General features: G+C 41.8%; 1 protein-coding gene across 1 annotated transcript; it reads left to right on the top strand.

Moving 5' to 3' along the window:
• Window positions 1-2,345: 2,345 nt before the first annotated feature.
• On the top strand, window positions 2,346-7,758 carry LOC311085392 (SLAM family member 9-like). Its single transcript, XM_084117902.1, has 5 exons — window positions 2,346-2,997; window positions 3,194-3,481; window positions 3,583-3,720; window positions 4,441-4,508; window positions 7,374-7,758. Exons 1-5 carry the CDS (start codon window positions 2,703-2,705, stop codon window positions 7,416-7,418), a joined length of 834 nt encoding a protein of 277 aa, XP_083974028.1. The 5' UTR covers window positions 2,346-2,702; the 3' UTR covers window positions 7,419-7,758.
• The last annotated feature ends 14,904 nt before the right edge of the window (window positions 7,759-22,662 follow it).

The raw sequence follows: 22,662 nt of genomic DNA, 5'->3' as shown, positions 1-22,662 counted from the left end.
ATTCAGGAAAAACACTGGCAGTGTGAATGAACCAAAATCAAATGATCCCAGGACACATAATCAGTGTATTTTCCAGGATCTCTGTGTGAAAGAGGCTCATGTAAAATATTAACGACACGAGACAATGAAAAAATAATACAGTAAATACAGAGAGAGAGAGAGTATTAACATAAAACAGAACAGGCAAGCAGAGGCAAACAGTGAAACCAAAACACGTGCTAATAAAACAAAAAAACAGAACTTAACTTTTACAACCATATTTTAAAAAAAGATTGTAATTTTTAATAATACAAGAATGTATTCCTATAACTGTTATTTTAAAGGATTTTAACATAGTAAAGCAAAACAGAATACAAGTATTACATACAGCTGATTTAACAAGATATACAGTATAAGATCTTGTAAAATAAGCTGTATGTAATACTTGCATTCTGTTTTGCTTTACTATATCCATTGCACTTTGTCCTGTGTTCCCCCACACCAGCAGTTACAGCTGCAGAACACCAGGATTACAGCAGCAGCACATATTCCTGCTAGAGATAAACCTGAATCTGTAACAGATGAAGACAAACAGTCATCATTACAAGAAAGTGATTAATAATCCATCCTGTACGTAATATCTTTGACGGTTTCACTTTATTCCGATAGTCCACTTTAGACATTCTACTAAGTATAAGTAAATTTGCAGCTACATGTAAACTAACTGCCATTAGAGTATTAGTAGACCGTCTGCTTAATATCTGCTAACACTTTATTTTGATGCTCCCAAAAGATATTCTACTGACTATAAGTAACTTGGCAACTACAAGTCAACTTATTCTCCAAACCAAACCCTAACACCTAACCACAACCTAACAGTCTACTACAGTCTACTAATACTCTGACAATACATCCTCTATCCTGATGCCTGTTATATTAATAACAAACTCAATTAAACACAGATTACTTTGGTTTATTATTAAATGTATTTCTGCTGTCATTGCTTTTTGAGTGGCGCCATCTGGTGTGTTTTCAATAACATCAGCATTTAAATCACTGAATGCATGGAATCCATCATCACGACCCCTCACTTTAAAAAAATGCATTCTAAACTTTTGAAAAGATAAATATGATAATTTTTGTTATTGTTTTTCTACCTCATACAGTATCAAACAGTTTCTCATCTGGGAGAAAAGCTGCAGGACAGGAAGAAACTCTTCTACAAACTAAACACACAAGCACTAAATGCCCTGTGTCCCACAAATGTCTGTCCACCAGCAGATCAAACCTCATTTCTGTAGAAACCTGCAGTCTCTTTCAGTTTGACTCAGATGATGAACTTCAGTCAGACTGTGAGAAGCCAGACGGTTTTATCTTTGAACTCTGGTTTTCAATTCACTAAAATTTAGAATAGCCTAAATATACAAATCTAGAGTTGAGCTCCATTTTACCATGAAACGTAGGTTATCCACAATTCACACAATAGTTTACTTTTATCCATATAAAACAGTCAGGTAACTGCGCTCTCAGAAGGAAAGTGTTCACAGGGGCAGTGCTCTTTTGAAAGGAGCTAATATTTGCCGTCTAGATACTAAATGAAAAACCACAACAAACACCTTGTGTGTGTGTGTGTGCACACTTGTTGAATAAAGCTCAATCTGATTCTAATATGAACCCTTAAGGGGTAAAGGAGGTACACAGGTGTAAAGATACTGATTTTTATTGACTGTTGATAAAAATCTAAAATATTAATACATTAAGAACAATAAAAGTTTGAACAAGGGCCAGATGACCTATAACATTATGCAAATGCAGCGAGTGAGGAGTGTTAAACGGTGGGAGGATTCACACACCAGTTCTGCTGTCACATCACATGTTGAACAACTGAAGAAAATGTCTCGCATGTTTGTTTTCTGTTTGTGCAGCTGGAGTCTGATTGGTAAGTTATAAAGTACATTTTAAAAAATAATCTGATTTTTTGGAAAAAAGTGCCTACTATTGTTCAAATTATTATTTTCATCGAAATTGATCTACACAACCTTATAGTGCAGACTATCTAGTGATGTACATCTTGTTTATTTAAATAATATATATTAAAAATCCAATTAAAACGGTACTTTCAATCATGTATTTATTTTCAATAAGTTATGTAAATTTAAACTCTGATAACTTTAAAAAAAATTTAAGATTAAGGATGTGATTCACCATAAAGATTAAGCTTCAAACTAGATTAAATCAAGTTTTATCTATAATAATGCTGTTCCACCAAACTTTAAATTTTGAAATAACCAGACATATATTTGAACCATCATTTTGATCCTGGTTTTACTTTACATTTAAGATAGATACTTTAAATTAAACTCATTAAGAAGCTGTATGGCTGTTGCTGTTTTTGGAAATCTGTTTGCTTTGAGTTCATATCTTGGGGTTTATGCATTTATGTTTTTAATGTATTAAATAGCCTGGAATATTTAGTATGAAAATCCAAAGTATTGCCGTGTGTTGGGTTGTGTTTGTTTAAAATTGACATTTGTGTTTTCTCTGCGTGAATCTGTCAGTTTCTCTGTACAGTAGCGGTTTATAAAGACAGTTGACGTTTTACATTGTGTTTCTGCTGATGCTCTGGATGTTCTCAACTTCAGCTGACTTTGTAAAACCATCATGAGCCTTAATCTCTAAAATCTGTTTGTTCTCCAGGTGTGTTTGGTGATTCAGTGTCAGTGATGGAGGGAGATTCTGTTACTCTAAACTCTGATCTTACTGAAATACATGAAAGGGACGACATACTGTGGAAATTTGGAGCTAACAACTCTCTCATAGCTAAAATCAAAAAGAAGAACCAAATCTTCTCCACATATGATGATGTTCCTGATGGGAGATTCAGAGACAGACTGAAGCTGGACGATCAAACTGGATCTCTGACCATCACAAACACCACAACTGAACATACTGGAGATTATAAACTAAAGATAACTGGAGCCAAAAAATCATCAAAAACATTTAATGTTTCTGTCTATGGTGAGTAGAGATCATTTGTCCAAACGTTCATATATTCTATTTACATATTCAAATATTTAATCATTTTATAGTTTGAGATGGCAGACACATTAACTGACCATAAACACACTAAACACTCACTCAACACAAAATGTATTACACCTAAATAGGACAATTGTTGTGTTCATATTTCTGTTTATTCTCTCATGTTTCTCAGCTCGTCTGCCTGTTCCTGTCATCATCAGTAACTCTTCACACTGTTATTCATCATCATCAAACTGTTCACTGGTGTGTTCAGTGTTGAATGTGTGTGATGTGACTCTCTCCTGGTACACAGGAATCAGTGTATTGTCCAGCATCAGTGTGTGTGATCTCAGCATCAGTCTCTCTCTACCTCTGGAGGTGGAATATCAGGATAAAAACACCTACAGCTGTGTGCTGAACAATCCCATCAGCAACCAGACCACACATCTGGACATCAACACACTCTGTCACACATGTGCAGGTACCACAGCACTGATGATATATGTGTGTGTTTACTGACCTGATCTCTGTCTTCTGTTGGAGATCAGACTGATGCGTTCACTTCTTTCTTTATCATTACAGCACCAGACACACACTCTCCTTCAGTTCCTCCAGTCTTAGTGTCTCTGATAGTGTTGATCTCTGCTGGATCTCTGATGATTGTTGCAGGATTTGGGATCTTCTGGATCTGCAGGAAATGTAGAAAAACTGACAGGGAAGGCAAGTGTTACCTTTTCCTTTTAAACAAGTATTATAACAATTAATAATTTGAATTATGCTTTAAATATTTTAGCTAACTGATAGCCCTATTTTATCATTTAATTAAAATGATTCTCATAATTTTGTAGATAATGTCATTTGAAACCAAACTAATATATGTAGTTATTGTTTGTCAATTTCTGTAGATCATTACTCTTTACTCGTCTCACTTGCAAAAAAAAACAAAAAACAAAAAAAAACAGACTCTGTATTTCGCAAACAGCATCAACACTGGAAATACAAAGACTGAAATGTTTATTTTTAATTAATTTTTTTCAAAAAAGCTGTCTCCATTTTATGAACATACTGTAATCTTACATGTGCAAATATCCAGCTGGTGCTCCAATTAAAATCTTTATGAATGATGATTTTTGTTGTGCTTGTTGAGCCTAAAAGCTGATTAAATACAAATAATGTAAAAGACTTTAGTTTTGCCAAACATCCCATTTATGTGTAAATTTATGTGTGATTTATGTTTCTCTCTAAATTTAATGATAAACACTCTTTTGGGAACTTTTTGTGTGTGGAAAAAGTTATAGGTCTAAAGCAAATTAAATTTGTTAATGCCATTTTAAAAAACTGCTGTTAACTTAGAAAGCCCCAATAATGACATATATGTTGTGAAGAACCAGATCTAGTTTTAATCTTGCTGTTTTAATGCATTTATTATTGTTCAAACAGTTGAGACTTGTGAATTAGAGATCATGTGCGCTGAGGCAACATTCTACAAAAGAAACGCACAGAAATCGGTAAGACAATTTATTGTTATTGTTGTTTATTGATGAGAATTTGTATAATTTCAGCAGATAATCAGATGTAGATCAGTGTGTGCTCGTGTTTTGGTCTGCATAATATGGTATCCCATTTCCACCACATTAGACAGAAAAAAATCATGCTCTGGTAAATCATAATAATGATAAACAAATTATGACATACTAAATCCAAATTATGAGATTAAAAAGTCAAAATTATCACTTAAAAATTCAAAAATATCACAAAGTTGAAATTACGAGATTTCAAAGTCGAAATTCTGACTTAAAATGTTTAATTATGAAATACTAATTTTGACTTAATGACATATAACTTTGAATTTTTAAACTCATAATTTTGACTTTTTATCAGATCTTGATTTTTTTCTCATGTAGAGGAAATGGGCTTTCATAGTATAATGATCTATCACATAAACCTCACACTGTTGCGATGCCGCAAATATCTTCTTTTTGGTCTGGGCTTCTGTCACGTACGGCCATTGATAAAAAAACAACAGAGATGATATGATGATATGATTATCCATTAAAAGTCTTTAATGGATAATCCACGACATGAAACTCAGTAGAATGCAGGCAAGGTAACAACTGTTCACTGACGAGACTGGAAAAAACTCAAATGAAACACGAGGACTTAAATACAAGGAGCAAACAAAGGCAACTACTTTAGACACAGTTGGACGGAATGACTGATCAAATGAGAAAACATGGTAACAAATGACGAGCTCAGACAAGTGGAAAAAGGGCAATGACTGAAAACAAACTCTAAACCGAAAATAACTGTGACAGATCTATGTGGAGTGGGTGCTGGTGAACAAAGTATCTGAGTTCATCCTCGGTCCTGAGAGGGACATCACCAGCCCCACTTCTGAGTCAGAGTCCATCCTGACACCACCCTCGTGGGATGGACACGACGTCTGAGCCCACCACAGATGAAGAGCCGGCGCAAGATGAAACGACTGAGTCTGAATATGAGTCTGACCAGGTGTGTGATCCGGCCATCGTGAGCCACCGTGAGAGCAAGAGTGGAGTCCGGGGGGTTGAATTGGAGCTTCGCCCACACTCCCGTCACAGAGGGTGATTAAGAGACCTCTGAGAAATGGATTTGGGAAGAGGATGATTCCATGCCCGCACAGATCCCGCCCAACTCTGAATGCATACCTTCACTCTCTGTTCACCCGCTATCCGCTTAGAATGATTTTTTTCCTGACCCGACCGATCCCGCTAAATTAAGACCTAGTTTCCAGAATCACACATTTAAATTTCCCCTAAAGAAAGAGAGAGTGATTGGGGATAACAAATATGCAATGTTGGCTATACAATAATTGTGTTTGTTATTTGTCTTCTCATGATCCTGTCAATACCGTAAAAATGTCACAGAAAAACATTTTAACATCCATGCAAGAACAAAATGTTGCTGACCGATGACGGTTTCAGTGGGCAATCAAACGTCTCTCCTCCAAAATCCGAACACAAAGGCTGAATGGTCTCTCTGAAAGTGAACTTGTGGTCGGGATGCAAAGAACATATCTGGCCAGGTTGATCAGGGCAGGGAACTGTGTGAATGCCACCACTGGGGAAAGCCACGGGAATGCAGACCTCTACCACCCGGGACCATTGAGCTTACGTCTCCAGCGTGCTCCCTCGGACCAGTGGGTCCACCTCAGTCGATCCTCACCCATCCTGTGCCACAGACCTATGAGCCCTCACGGCTTCATCTGGCTCCGCCTCGGCCCTCAGTAGCTCCAGTTTCACCTCAGCCCTCCGGTTGCAGTTGCAGCCGAAGCCTTCAGGGTTGCTTGGGTCCATCTGCTCTCCATCTGCGCCTAGGTCTCTACGACCATCGGCTCTGTCACCCTCTGTCGTTGCCATGGTTCTCCCTGCACCGCCGTGGGTTTTCATCCCGGCTGGACTCTCGGGCTCATCCTCCTTCGGGCTTCTACCACCATCTGCACCACACTGGTTCTTGTCCTGCAACTTAGCCTCCTCCCTCCTTGGAACTGTCAGCACGAGGTCGCTCCTTTCCGGGAAGGGGTGTACTGTCACAGTTATGTTCAGGTTGAGTGTGTTTGTTGTCTTTGTTTCCATGGTTACTCATTTGATAACTCATTCTGTTCAGCTGTTCCCTCATTAGTTCCCTTTGTTACTTTTCTGTATGTAAGTCTCCCTCTTGGAATGAGTTTGTCTGGTCTCATCCATGGGACGTATGAAATACGTTTATGTGTACGTGGTAGCAATTTACCTGCCTTTATTCTTGGCCGCGTTTCCACCGAAATTACCAATTTGTCCCAGGAATTTTTTTCCGAGGAACTTTTTCTCCCCCAGACCTGTTGCTGTCTGCGTTTCCACCGCGGTCTAAAGTACCATGAAGATTAGGCAAATTAGTTTTCAGTTCCCGCTGGATTTCATCCTCTGAATTTAAGCTTAATAACCTGAACCTCGTCGTCCATCGGTCATATTTTTTAAACTCCACACTGTAAAAAGTGAAAAGTTGGATCAACTTAAAAAAATTACTTCAATTGGTAACACCTAAAGAAATTACGTTTTCTCAACTTAAATTATCACGTTTTTCACGATAAAACGTGATCATTTAAGTTGAGAAAACTTAATTTCTTTAGGTGTTACCAATTGAAGTAATTTTTTTAAGTTGATCCAACTGTTCACTTTTTACAGTGTTTGTTGATTTGAATAGAAACAACTGTTACTGCATGCACCGCAACAGAATTAAAAAAAATGGTGGTTGAAATAAAATGCTGCGTGGAGTTAACAAATCAAAATGCGGCATGAACGTCAATTTACAAAATTACATTTATTCTTATTAAATCTTGTGTTTTGCATTTTTTACAGGAAGTTGAAGATGATACTACTTGCGTGGTTTATGTACGAATATGAGTACAAGACCCAGATTGTGTGATAATTTCTCTGGAACCTCCTGAACAACCTCAGACTCTCAATGGATGAGTTTTGGGATTGTGAGAATCACCACATTTCATCAGGAAATCACATCAGACATACAGCAGAATCATCCTGAAGGGATTTAAAGTGTGATATTAACAATGGATTAATTAAATGCTCTCCTAAAAACTTTAAAAGTATTTATCTTAATCATAATACAGGGACTTTAAACTAATTATGTAAATCCTGTGACCCATTGGAGCATTTGTATGTGTTACTCTTAAAGTCAAAAGTGTAAAACGTAGATACAAAATACTCGTCAAAAGGAGTCAAAGTGAACCCTGGATGTGGTCTCGTTTATTCATTTACACACTTCTGCACAGATATATGTGGTTTGATCTGTTGGGTAGACAAACAGCTTCTGCATGGGCATGTGTCTCCTGCTGGAGGTCTGTGTTTGATGGCAGTTTGTGAGAGCATCTCTGAGGTGTGAATAGCGTGTTTGTGTGAATGCATGTCTGAGGTGTCAGTCTGAGTGAATAGCATTTCTGTGAAAAGCATGTCGTTGCAGGTGTTTTTTCCATTCCTGCTCACATGAAGCCATTGACTTCTGCTCAAAAAAGAATAGTACAAAATACTGAACTATCAATGATGATGTCTGACAAAAAGGTCTCAAATCAAACAATGATAGTCATGCAGTGATCCTGCAGTTAAGAAGTGCTACATTCTTGCTAGAGCTTGAAATAACTACTGAAACTAAACTCCCAGAAAATGCTTTCAAAATGTACCTTATTAACCCCAAAAATTAATTGTTAAGTGAACTGTTCCTTTATGGGTACATATTAGTATCTAATTGGTTGAAAAGGTACCGCCGCATTGACCACTTGTACCTTTATTTCTGAGAGTGCAGTTTCAGAAGTTATTTCTAGATCTAGCATCAGTTCTCTCTAAGCAGAACTATTCTTGATAATCTTTTTCCCTTATAGTGGTCATATCCTGTTTTTTTCTGCCAGTGTCTGGGTCATTTTAAGAATAACTGCAATGCATGATTTATGTTTGATGATTGTTAATTATGATTGTGTTTTCATCAGTTGTGACGAGAAACTAACTTAAAGCTGCTATCTTGCAACAATCTTGATTTTTTTTTCAGTAAGCCTATAACATAAAAATGGTCCAGTCCATAGGTAAGACATAAAGGTTGAAATTCATAGAAAGAGATCAAGATCATAATTAGAAAATCTCACCTTGAGTTTCCTTGATAGTGGTAAAGTCCAGATGCAGTGATGAGGACAGCTCAAGATATCCACTCCTGCTCCAGTTCTGTAACCGCCCCTGCAGACGACGAATCAAGGAACAAAACACTAGTGTGTGTGAAGGAGAGTTAATCCCATTAACAATACAAACCACTTATTCTATTAGAAATCTATTAGAAAGATAGGTCTGTTGTATAGGATTAGATGTTGCTATCCCTCAATAAATGCGTACTTGAGGCACCGATGAGACTCCGTGGGATGGTCAAATGAGTGATGGCACCCTTTGGGTTATCAAGTGGGCGCCCTCCTTCTTCTGTGTTTTACTGATAGGCCCACGACACCTTCAGATGGTTCAGCAGTGAATCCCAGTGTCCCAGGTTCACTCCCTCGGTGCCATCAACTCACTTGAAGGCCTTTCTTTTTATCCACAGCCACTGGCTCCGCTTTTCAGCAGCCCTGGAGAGGTCTTTGACTGTCTGCCGATGGGCTTTCCCTCGCACTCCCATCTCCCTGAGTAGCCTGGATGTTGAGGTGGCTACGAACCCTCTGCAGCCGACTTCCACTGGGCATACTTTCCCATTCCAGCCTTGTTGTTGTGCATCGGCTGCAAGTTCAGCATACCTCAGCCTTTTCCGTTCGTAAGCCTCCTCCACTGCACCCTCCTAGGGCATGGTGAGCTCGATGATGTATACAAGCTTGAGTGAGGCTTACCACATAACAAGGTCTGGTCGCTGGTTGGTAGTGATCTCAACTGGGAAGCAGAGCTTCTTGTCCAAGTCTGCCAGCAGCTTTCAGTCCCGTGCTCTGCCAAGCTGCCCAGTGTCTGGTCTTGTGGTGGTGAGGCTGGCTTGACCCTCACCCTTCTGAACAATATATTATTATATTATATTATATTATATTATATTATATTATATTATATATGATAATATGCCTTATTAGCAGATATGTAGTGACAGTACTCTGGTCTGGTGAATTCGAGTAGGCTACCTGTTTAGTGGGCTACCTAGGGTGCTCTAAATGGTTGTTTACTAGTCAAAAGTGCCCACATCTCTGTGCTTTTCTCAGTCTCTGTGATCTTCTGGTTTGATGTCTCGGTTCCCTCCTTCAATGTGCATCTGAGAGACTTTTCACCTGATTCATCATCTTCATTCAGGTGAAAATCGTAAGTCTATCCACTTAAAATAATTGCACATCTCAACAACAACACACATTATTTTAGGAATCATTCATGTCCGGAGCACAGGACTAAAACTGTTTACGCATTGATAAGTAAGAAAATGGATCCCGCTCAAAGACGCTAATATTAACCATGATATTAACTTTGATGTCGCCAAGATAGCGTCACGTGACCATCACAGCATCCAGGAAGATGTAGCATACACAAAAACATTCATTTTAATAAAATAAAAGAGCATGAAACGGTCTAAGTTCTTACTTTGTGCTGTTGACAATGAATAACTTCTTAGCTGCCATGTTCTTCCAAACATAAATAATATCCTGCATCAAACATGTGCTCCCATCTAATGCTTCTGTTCTGTATCCTCCCTAAATGCATTTCTATCCCAAAGATCTCAGAAATAAAAATATAGCAACACTTGACCACTAGAGGGATTAATCACATTCCCACCCAGAATAAATGTGGTATTTGGTTTGCCAAGCAAGTTCTCTTACGAGAGGTCTCTCGTACTGCGTTGAAAACGCTAGGGGAAAAACTCTTTTTCACGAAATACTGAAGCAAAAAATTATCCTTTAATTTTGAAATAATGTAAAGCGCATTGCAGCAGCACGCAGCCATGGGCGAGACGGCTCGCTCGCTCATTGGCTGCTCTGCGGCAACTGCATAAGCCTATCGAGCGAGGCCTGTGGTGACGTCAGGCCAATGAGGGCGCTTCGCGCCCTCCTCGCCACTTCCCGCCGAAACGGGCGTGGCTTAGTCCTATAAAAGGAGCTCGAAAAGGCTGATTCACTGATTTTTCATCTCTTCAGCGAAGCTCACGCATCGTTGGATCACGAGAGGAAGCAACGCGTCGTCTGAGAAGCACTTCAGCGGGACGAGTCACTCACGGAAGCTGCTGGCCTACGCCGCCTTCGACTGCCGTTCCTGCTGCGCTTTCCGGCGCCCATATCCTTTTTCTGTTTACTCTCTGTGTGTGTGTGTGTTCGCCCTGCGACATACACTCGTAAAAGAGCTCGCGTCTTTTTCAAGATGCCTTCAAAATGCGGCTCGTGCCGAGCCCCACTCAGCGAGGGAGACCGTCACGTCATCTGTGTCTCCTGCCTGGGTGAAGACCATGCAGCGCTCGCGCTCGCTGACGGCGGCTGCCCTCACTGCGAGCTTATGCCTATGGTGACTCTGAGGACTCGCCTGGCAGTATTCTCCGAGCCTGCATCTCCCGCTGTACTGCCGCGCCGTAAGAAGCGCCGCTCTCAGCGGGTCCCGGAGCCTTCTCCAACCCGACTAAGCTCGCCGGTTCGCCCGCCTGCTTCACCGGTTTCGCCTGGATCACTTCCTGGTGCTCAGCGACCGCTGTCTGCCGCCGCTTCAGCAGAGGAAGCTGATTCTAAAGCCGCGTCGGGGGATGATGACTCGTGCTCTCTGTTAGCCTCGGGCAGTGAAGACTGGGCGAGCTCTGCGGATCTCGCGCTTCCTGCCCATACACCTAACAGAAGAGCTAACATCGAGAGGGAGCTGATGCGTGTACTCTCGCTGGCCGCGGCGAGCCTCGGCCTTGAGTGGTCCGCTCCGGAGCCCCCTTCTCGGACTCGACTGGATGGTAGCTTTCTCCCTGGTGAGCGCACTTCTCCGGAATCCAAGCCTGCCCCCTTTCTTCCTGAGCTTCATGAAGAAGTTGCGAAGGCTTGGAGCGCTCCCTTCTCAGCTCGAACACGTTCGTCTGTCTCACCAGCATTCGCTACGCTAGACGATGCTAAAAACAGAGGCTACCATTCGCTTCCGCCGGTGGAACAGGCGATAGCGACCCATCTTTGCCCGCCCTCTGCTGGACGGCGGACGAAACCGGTGTTGCCATCCAAAGCCTGCCGCATGACGTCGACGCTGCTCGCGCGAATCTTCTCCGCCGCTGGGCAAGCCGCGTCTGCACTACACACCATGGCTACACTGCAGATCTTTCAGGGAGATCTTCTCCGTCGACTGGATGAGATGGGACCTGACGCGATCTGCCTCTCGGACTTAAGGAGCGCTTCGGATCTTTCTCTCCGCGCTACTAAGTCCGCTGCACAGGCCATGGGACGGTGTATGGCTTCCGCCACTGTAGCTGAGAGACATCTGTGGCTAACGCTCTCAGATATGGCTGATTCTGAGCGCACCGCGTTCCTCGACGCCCCACTATCTTCTGCCGGCCTCTTCGGATCCTCTGTCAACGAGTTCGTAGAGAGATTCGCCGAGGTCCAGAAAGCGTCTCAAGCCTTTAAGCACTTCCTCCCGAAGCGCTCTAGCTCTTCAGCGAGCCGTGCTAAACCGGCCCCACGGAGCTCTCAGCCACAGCCTCCCCCTCCTGCTGCTTCGTCGCAACACCGACAGCAACGCAGCTCGAGGCCCCGCTCTCGCTCTGCCAACCGTCGCCCCGCTCCCCGTGGGCCGCGGCCGAGGATTGTGGTGAAACCGGAAGCCCCGAAGACATCCTAGCGTGCCTAGGAAAGCGCCGGTGTGTGAGTCCCGCTGCGGCCGGACTCTCACCCAAGCGCGCCGCTGTTTCAGTCCCAGGAATTGCAACTGTCTCAGCGTCTTCTGCAACGCGCAAGCCCGTACAGTTGCCCGCTTGCCTGCACACAAAAGCCGTTTTTACGGCTACCCAGATAAATCCTGTAAAGAGTGTATTTTCTGGTATTCCGGCCACGGCCGATGGTGCAATAAATGTAGCGCTGATGTCCACTCCTATGTGCCCATCCCTACACACAAGCACAGCCCTTCACACAGGGCGCGCACCCATAAAATCGACTCAGGTCGATCGCGCAAACAACATAGTAAACGTGCCCACTTCCCAGTGCCCACAAACGCTATGTCACACATGTCACAGGGTTTCTGTAAAAACGAAACCTGTGCGCGCTCGCTCTGCCCAGGCAGACAGTGCATCCAAAGCAGTAAATGTGCCCGCTTCCCCGTGCCCACACTTACTCACAGACACCATGAGTCCTCCAGGACCCGCTCAGCCCTCCCTCACTCGGTTAAGCACCGTAGTCGGGTTGAGGACGAGCGCTCTGCCCGCTGTGATCAGCGCGCCCCCCGCCCCGAGTCTCGCGGGCATCCCGCCTATGCTGCAGCACACCGAAGCACCTCTGTCGCCCAGCGAACAGAGCGCGCTTCGCATCCAGCCCTTAGCCATCCATGCGGACGCATGGGCAGCGCTTCCAGGGGTTTCGGAATGGGTGCTAGGCATTATAAAGAAAGGCTACTCGCTACAGTTTTATCGACGTCTTCGCCGCTTCACAGCGCGCGTCGAGACTACGGTGAATTCAGAAGTAGCACACCTACTTCGCGCCGAAATATCAAAACTGTTGAGCAAAGGGGCTATAGAGCCTGTGTCTCAGGCTCAAAGCGAAGAGGGGCTGTACAGCAGATATTTTCTGGTTCCCAAAAAAGACGGGGGTTTCAGACCCATACTGGATCTAAGACGGCTGAACAAAGCATTAATGAAACGCAGTTTCAGAATGCTCACGACCAGGAAAATCCTCGCGCAAATTCGCAGAGGAGACTGGTTCATGTCGATAGATCTGAAGGACGCGTATTTTCAAATACAGATAGCGTCGCGTCACAGGCGATACTTGAGGTTCGCTTTCGAGGGCCAGGCATACCAGTATACAGTCCTGCCGTTCGGCTTATCCCTGGCACCCCGTACATTTACGAAGTGCATGGACGCAGCGCTCGCGCCTCTCAGACTCAGAGGCATGCGAGTGCTGAACTATTTGGACGACTGGCTGATTCTAGCTCAATCGCGATCAGAGCTCGTGGAGCACAGGACCATTTTACTCGATCACCTCGAGAATCTTGGTCTCAGAGTCAACTGGACGAAGAGTTCGCTGAACCCCAGTCAAACGACTTCGTTTCTGGGCACAGTTCTGGACTCACAGTCTATGATAGCGCGGCTGTCACCACAGCGCGTGCTAGACATTCAGCGCACGGCGAAACTTTTTCGCTGCGGCGCGACCGTCACGCTCAGGAAATTTCAGAGGATGCTAGGTCTTATGGCCTCAGCATCATCAGTTCTCCAGCTGGGCTTGCTCCGCATGCGCCCTCTGCAGTTCTGGTTGAAAGAGCGGGTACCGCGCAGAGCGTGGGCATCCGGTTGGCTGCGTCTCAGGGTCAATCAGAGCTGTGTGAAAGCTCTAAAGCCCTGGAAGTCGAGCGACTGGTACCAATCAGGTGTAAGCCTGGGGACTTCCTCGAGAGTGTTAGTGGTGTCGACAGACGCCTCCACATCGGGATGGGGAGCGCTGCTCGAGGGCAGAGCGTTTTTCGGCCTGTGGTCAGAACGCGAAAAGCTCCAACATATCAACTGCCTGGAAATGATGGCAGTGGACAACGCGCTGACGCGTTTTCGTCCCCAAATCAAGGACCAACACGTCTTAGTCCGTTCGGACAACATGTCTGTGGTGTCCTATATAAATCGCCAGGGCGGTCTCACATCCTTAAACCTGTACAGGCTGGCGGAACGCCTCCTTTTATGGGCTCAGCGCAACTTGCGCTCGCTGAGAGCAGTGCATGTGCCAGGGATCCAGAATCTGGGTCCAGACAGACTGTCCAGGAACAACATTCCTACGAGCGAATGGTCTCTACACCCGCAAACAGTCCGGCTGTTGTGGGAGAGATTCGGCAGAGCGGAGGTGGACCTGTTCGCGTCCCACGAAAACGCTCACTGCCCCGCGTTCTTTTCCAAGAGGGAGAGCGCGCTGTCCCGAACGTGGCCGCGCTGTCCGCTCTATGCTTTTCCCCCCGTCTCCCTCCTGCCTCAGGTGTTAGAACGGATCAGGGAAACGAAATGCTCAGTGCTGCTCGTAGCGCCGCTCTGGATGAACCAGCCGTGGTTTCCAGTCCTGATGCAGCTAGCAGACACTGCCCCGTGGCCAGTGCCATTGAGGAGGGACCTCCTCTCGCAGGCCAGGGGTTCGATTTGGCATCCGCACCCGGAGTTGTGGTCCCTCCACGTGTGGGCGCTCAACGGGTACCCGCTGATCTCTCAGTAAGGGTGCTAGACACTATCACTCAGGCTAGAGCACCGTCAACCAGACGGCTTTACGCCTCAAAGTGGTCAGTATTCTCCAGCTGGTGCACAGCTCGGGGTTTTTCACCCCTCGATTGTGAGGTGACGGAGGTTCTCTCCTTCCTACAGGAGCTGTTGGATAAGGGCAGAGCCCCTTCCACGCTCAAAGTCTATGTGGCGGCTATTACAGCGTTCTCTGAAACAACGCTTGGTCAGTCATTAGGGAGGAACGATCTAGTCATCCGCTTCCTCAGAGGAGCGAGGAGGCTGAATCCTCCCAGACCTCCTTCAGTCCCTATGTGGGACCTCTCTACAGTTTTGGAGGCCATGAAAGGTGCCCCTTTCGAGCCCATCCAAACGGCTAGCCTCAAACATCTGTCATTCAAGACAGTGTTTCTGTTGGCTCTCGCTTCAGTTAAGCGCGTAGGTGACCTGCACGCGCTCTCGGTGAGCGCGCCGTGCTTAGAGTTTGGGCCAGGTGACTCGAGAGTCATACTCAAACCTAGGCACGGTTATGTGCCAAAATCCCTCAACACACCGTTTCGGGCTCAGGTTATCTCCCTGTCTGCCCTGCCGGTGTCAGACGAGGAAGGGGACTCAAGTTTTCTCTGCCCTGTAAGGACCCTGAGAGCTTATGTGTCTCGCTCTTCTGTCTTTAGACAGACTGAGCAGCTATTTGTCTCGTTCAGTGGACGTTCCAAGGGAATGGCTGTTTCGAAACAAAGCCTGTCCAGATGGATAGTCGATGCTATAGCGCTAGCTTACACTGCCAAGGGTCTTCAATGCCCGTTGGGTGTCAGAGCGCATTCCACGAGAGGCGTTGCCTCATCGTGGGCTTGGTCTAGTGGGATTTCCTTACAAGACATATGTATGGCGGCAGGCTGGGCCTCGCCGTCTACATTTATTAGGTTTTATAACCTAGAGGTCCCCGCTCTACAGGCTAAGCTATTGTCAGTTTAATCAAATCAGTGGTCTGATTAGGTCGCTGAGGCCGCGAGCGCAGTGCGCTACCGGCTATCATTTGGGCAGTATTGCGTAAGACCCACATATTCCCACATTAGTTCAGGCTCCCCGCCTTGTCTATGTGATGTCATGTTACTGCGTCAGTGGACGTCACCATATAAGGGCAGAAGGGTTCCCTTTTCTGTTCCAGGACTCTCTGTGAGTCCCTCTAGTGATTTATGCTTGATAAATCCTGGGTTCCAGGTTTATGGGTGATTAATCACAGTACGCACGGCGTTTTGCACTGGTTCCCCTAGCGTTTTCAACGCAGTACGAGAGACCTCTCGTAAGAGAACGTACTCGGTTACTAACGTAACCTCGGTTCTCTCTAGAAGAGGGAACGAGTACTGCGTTTTCTGGCCGTGCGTACGGTTCACTCTGGTTCGCTTCGGCGATGAATAAAATCAGTGAATCAGCCTTTTCGAGCTCCTTTTATAGGACTAAGCCACGCCCGTTTCGGCGGGAAGTGGCGAGGAGGGCGCGAAGCGCCCTCATTGGCCTGACGTCACCACAGGCCTCGCTCGATAGGCTTATGCAGTTGCCGCAGAGCAGCCAATGAGCGAGCGAGCCGTCTCGCCCATGGCTGCGTGCTGCTGCAATGCGCTTTACATTATTTCAAAATTAAAGGATAATTTTTTGCTTCAGTATTTCGTGAAAAAGAGTTTTTCCCCTAGCGTTTTCAACGCAGTACTCGTTCCCTCTTCTAGAGAGAACCGAGGTTACGTTAGTAACCGAGTACGATTTCTAGTCTACTGTTTCTAAAAGGTTCTAATGTTCACTTCTTTTAAAAACAAAATGATCCATTGCCATAAAATTATAATTTGAGATCTCTAAAGAGTGTAAAATAAATGATAAATAAATGTTGTCATTTATTTTTAAGTCACTCTTAATCTAGTAAATGTCACTATAACTGATGCTGTTTCCCAAGCTATTTATTATTATTACTATTTGTAAGAACCACATCTCACACTTATGATCACCTTAGTTTTCAGGTAAGAGCAGGCAAGGCCTTTAGTAATTTTAATGTGTCTGGCTTCCAGTGTCATATTTCCAGTACAAAACAGCTTGATTTATTTTAATGTATTGTCTTAAGTAATAACATGCTGGTTTACTTTGATATTTTCACTGTATTTCCTTATAGTAGCTAATAAATAGTGGCTAAAAAAGTCTCGCATTCACAGAAAACACCTTACTTCCATGTTGAACAATGAGATGGATAAATTGTCTGATATTTTATTAATAAAGTGTGTGTATACTACAAGCAGTATGCATACTGCATTAGACCACCATCTAGTGTCCAAACTAGAAATTCACCATTAAAAGTTCATTAGATGTTTTAAATGCCATTTATCACATGAACATATCTTTCAAGCTGTGGAGGAGTTTGGCAAATGACAGTATTTTGGCTCTGACATGATGAAACATTAACATGACAGAAACAGGCATCACAATACACTTCTAAATGAGCACTAAACAAATGACAAATGCAAAGGGGAATAAGGTCATGAGTCAAAAGAAAACATAGAAAATTGTAAGTCAACTTACTGAATGTCACGATCCACACTCAAGGAAACACCGGAAGATCCAATAGTGCAGTATGTAATTTAATAGGGAAATCCATAATTCATAAACAGTCCAGGCAGGGGTCAAAATCCATAAAGCAATCCAAACAAGAGACACAACAAGAACAGGCAAGACAGAGCGGAAACAGACCTCAAAGTGGTGTGACGAATAACAAGGACTCCGTAACAAACACTAAAACAGACAGGGTATAAATACACACAGAACTAGCAATCATGATGGGGAACAGCTGGGTACAATGAACAGTGAAGAGTGCAGACAAGGATTGTAGGAATTCAGTTCCTAATGCGAATGACACCGTGGGGGAAGGGGACCTCTAGTGGACACCAGGGAACATAACACAACACTGTGACACTGAAGGCAGACAATCTTACCTAATAAAACATCAAAATACACCTGCCGGCTCGGAGTAAAATAAGAACTTGCACTTGGTGGAAAATATCACTATTTCAGACAGGAAGACATGACATCTACATTGTGATTCACATTCAAAAAAGTACAATAATAATTATACAGTAATAATTATATTAAAAAGGTTTGATTTGTGTGGAAAATGTGCTCTAAGATTAAGTTTAAAAGATTGGATTAAAAGGTGTATGTAAGCATTAGCATCTGGAGAATACAATTTAAAATACAATATGTGATAAAAGCAAGATGACAATATTAAAATGTTAACATAAATATACAAGTCTTTATCAATGTCGGCATACATGTGATTCTCACAGTCCCAAAACTCAACAGGCTCAGACTGAGGGTGCTGCAGGAGTTTCCTAGTTAAATGATCGCACAGCTGGATCTGCTTCTTTTTAAGATTTAAGTTTATTCATTCATCTCATGCAGACAGGGACATAATCTACGTGATCATCCTCTTCAACTTTCTGTAAAGAAAAAAAAAAGAGAAAAAAAATTCCACATCATGGAAGATAAAAAGAAAATTCTTGTGTAAAATTATTCCTGAAGATTGAGAGACAGAGTGTTTGATAAAATCTTCCTCATACTGATGAGATAACATGAGATTGGGTTCTCAGTGGTTTCATTTCTGGTCCTAAATTTTCCAAGTAATGACAAATGTGCAAAAAAACAACGAGTCTTCAGGTACTGAATCGACTGCACTACCGATACCAGGTGTTGTTCCTAAACAGGTTCTGCATGAGTATGATATTACAGCAAGTGTGTGAGTGTATCTGACCTTTTTCTTTTCATTCCTGTTCACATGGAATTCAGTTTTACTTCTGCTTTAAACAAAAAAGCTAAATACAGAAATACTGAAATTCATCAGTGACTACTTTTGACAAAGGCATTACAGTGCTGCTGCTCAAAGGAAAAACAGTAATTGCAGATTTTCTAACTACATATTTTTCTATACACGAATATGATCTGTCCTGAGACTAAGAGCTTAGCTTAAATCTGGTAATATTTCTGATTTCCAGCGTTGCATTGTTATAACAGGTTATAACGTTTTGCGTGACAACATGACACATATGCTGTAAATATAGAGAAGAAAGAAACCCATACAGGTTTGAAACAACTTGTGGGTATAGTGAGTAAATTAAGGCAACACTGTGTTACACTACATTATAATAAAACCATGTCATCTCTGTCAAACACCCGCAACATTAATGATGAATGAAGCTATAACATCAGAAATGAAACATCATTTGACCACTAGAATGATTGAGTTATATATTCACACAGAATAAATCATGCCTGTAATGTGATATTTGCTTAGTCAAGCATCACTATTAGGTTTTTAATTGTGTTCATTACTTGTTATAGAAAATTATGCATTAGTTGTGAAAAACCATAAAGCAAATGACAATGCTAATAATTTTTTTTCAGATCAGTGCAATTATTATTGTTCTTTTTTCATAAATATTGTAATTTATTTTTTAGTTTTGTCTGATACCACATGATCAGTTTTTCTGTAGTAACAAACACTATAATAACTGTTGGTGAAAGTTTAGGCTATCAGTGTTAAAATAATTTTTACTTAATGATTCAATGTTATTTTTTTCTGATAACACACAAAAATATTTTAAAGACACACAGATTCCAGCCTTTATGAATGAATCATATGCTTTTAATATTTATCATTACATTAAAAGATTTTCCAAGTTGAATTTGTTGTTTCAGTAAAGAAAACAGAGTTTATGTGGGTTTTACTTCAAGGCACTTTTTCCCTTGGCTGATGTAAAGAGAAGGAAAACATTAAAAAAATGTCAGGAAATATTCTGTCCTGAGTGAAACAATATTTGTCTTATTAAAAAACCTTTAGTGTTCAGAAAACAAGATTTCTGCCAAAAAGAAAAGAAAAAAAAAGAAAAACTGGAGCTGAAGCTAAAGCTGAAAGCTAAACTGGACAAACAAGAGTATGTGAAGTGAGTAAGTGAAGGCAATCCTCTCCATAAAACAGTGACAATATTCTAATAACGGCATGAGTTTGAAACAATCAGACATAAAACTGTAAAAGACTCGTGATGGCAAATAACACGACAGGTCTTCATCTCCTCACATGCCAACAGATAAAACGAAAGAACGAATCAGAATCTCATAAAATGTCACAGATATTTGTTCACAATTTCACGTAAGAAAGATTGACTCATTTTGCACATTTCAACAAAGAAGATAAAAATATATCTACTAAATGTATGAAGACTTACAAAAATGTAATAGCATTGCTTTATCAAGTATGTACACACATTTGTGTGTTAGTTTTGCTGTAACATTCCTCTATCAAGTATGTTTCAGGTTTAAGAGTAACAACGTTTAACACAGTCAGTGTCAAATGTGTCGAGTTACAGGCATTGAACAGAATAAATAAACTCAGCAAAGTGTTTCACCATCTTTAAAATAAAATAATGATAATCCAAGCTTATTAAGGCAGGGTTTGGTTCCAGAGCCGCTGCAGGACAAACATCCATCCATAAAAATCCATGGCTATTCATTATTGTTCAACCACTTTTATCTGACGAAAGAGAATGACTAGGGTTAGTGTTCATGTTTAAAATAATCTTTTGCAAAACAAGGATACCAGACTTTTCCAGTTACAGCAACAATACCGATAAAACACTTACAGTCTCAGTGAAGACTTCTGTTGTGTTGAGGTGGAAAATCTCTGTTTTCTCTGTCTTCTCAACGCGTGTTTCGCTGTAGCAACTGTAAAAAAAAAAAAAAAAAAAAAATTAGAGGATGTAAACAGATGGGACAAAATAACTGAGATGTCAAACCAGATCAGCATTATAGTGCAAATGTTAAGAAACAGAGATAATGTCTCACTGTTTCTGTATGGATCACTGTAACAGCTTTAATAAACCTCTATATACTGAGAAACATCAAGCACTCGCTGATCTACTGCTGCTCAATATTATATTGCTCAATATTATATTATATTATACAATATTATATTATTACATGTACTGTTTAATGCTAAATGCCTTAAATTATCATTTAAATCACTAAAAATTAATGATATGTAATCAGTTATTGAACTCATATTTAAATTGGTAAGCAATAGGTGTAATTTGACTGGTATTGGCGCCGACCACTGAAATCCCGACACAATTACTCTGTGAGTGAGGAGATTTTCAGCTGATCTTCTCTCCATCATTTCCTAATTCTCTTCAGTGTCTCTTTCAATGAAAGCATCAAAATTATAAATGTTACAATTTCTCCAATTACAATGTCTCTTCTTTGGAGCTCAACAGGGCTTCCTCAGGGTCCTTTTTCCCATCTAGGTTATTAGCCTTTTCCTCCTGTTAGAAAGCACAGATTCACAAAAGGTTAAAAGTAATGAGGAGGATTGAAAGAGAATTGGAATTGTTTTTTCCCCTGTTGTTTGTACAGAGATTTCCTTTTATTAAATATTTAACACTGTCTTAAACTGCACTGTCATCTTCTATAGTAGGCTACAGTAATAAAAAAGTGAAGTATTATGATTTCAATATCGCATCTGAAATTCTTGAACCGTTGTATTGCTGTTTTCTAATAAGACACGTACTCTCTGAAAGAAGTTGCATTGTTTCTCTATTAATTGTTATTTAGTTTATTAGGGAGTTATTAGTGTTTTTGATAGTTTTGACACTGCCTCAACCGTGAACATCTGTTTCTGTAGTGTTAATACTGTTAATATATATGGACAAAAAAGATTACTAGGTAACATGTTATTTTACAGTGTCCTTGTTACATATGTTACATGTACTTACCAAATGAAACCTACCCTCAGCCAAATCCTAATCTTACCCTAACCCTATAGTAAGTACATGTAGTTGCTCAATATTACAGTACTTGAATATATAATTACACTGTAACAATGACACCTTCAAATAAAGTGTAACCAATAACTATTAACAGTGTACATTTATGTTAAACCCTTGGTTGCACATTGCAGGAGAATTACTAGAATACGTCTTTAATTGCTATATTCAAGGAACTGTGTAATTAAAGACTTGTTCAACAAGCCAAAGCCTCTTTCACACAAAGTGTTGATCAGAAAATCGCCATATTGCCAGAGAGCCTTTCTGTGTGAATGCAAACATGTCCTGGGAATGATCACAGGATGGGGACAGCGACTTTGTTTTATGTGCCGTGAGAAAGTCAAATAAAACACGCAAAATCCGATCAGATTTCCAGAAATTCAATCTGAATAGGATTTCAAACCACATATTTTTCATGTCATTTTTTTGTTGTTCACTTTAGCTAATTCTAACTTAGCTAATCGTATTTCAATCGGATTTGGACTGACAGTCTAAAACGTAGCCTCATAAGCACAGGGAACAGAGCAGATAGGCAAACAAGAAACCAAAACCATGATAATAAAACAACAAAACAGAACATAACTTTTACAACCCCACGTTAAAAAAGTATTTTAATAATTTAATAATATAAAAATTAATAGAACTGTTCTTTAAAGGAATTTTTACAACAGTAAATCTCATATATCTTGTTAAATCAGCTGTTTAATACTTACATTCTCTTCTGCTTTCTTATTTTTGCAGCAATTTGTATTTTTCCTGCGCCACACCACACCAGCAGTTACAGCCACAGCCACCAGGATAACAGCAGCAGCAGCAGCAGCAGCACATATTCCTGCTATAGCAGTTTTAGACATACCTGAATCTGGAACAGATGAAGACAGACAGTCATCATTACGAGAGAGCAAGTGATAATGCATCCAGTACTTAACAATAT

Source organism: Abramis brama (assembly GCF_963993115.1).
Source record: "Abramis brama genome assembly, chromosome: 6".
Lineage (NCBI taxonomy): Eukaryota > Metazoa > Chordata > Actinopteri > Cypriniformes > Leuciscidae > Abramis > Abramis brama.
Note: the sequence above shows the minus strand (reverse complement) of the source record. Positions and strands in the feature narration are given on the sequence as shown.

Coding starts and splice junctions, on each gene's coding strand:
- LOC311085392 (XM_084117902.1), top strand. CDS start 2,703: ATGGAGGGAGATTCTGTTACTCTAAACTCTGATCTTACTGAAATACAT. Junction 2,998..3,193: donor ATTTAATGTTTCTGTCTATG/GTGAGTAGAGAT, acceptor CATGTTTCTCAG/CTCGTCTGCCTGTTCCTGTC. Junction 4,509..7,373: donor AAAGAAACGCACAGAAATCG/GTAAGACAATTT, acceptor CATTTTTTACAG/GAAGTTGAAGATGATACTAC.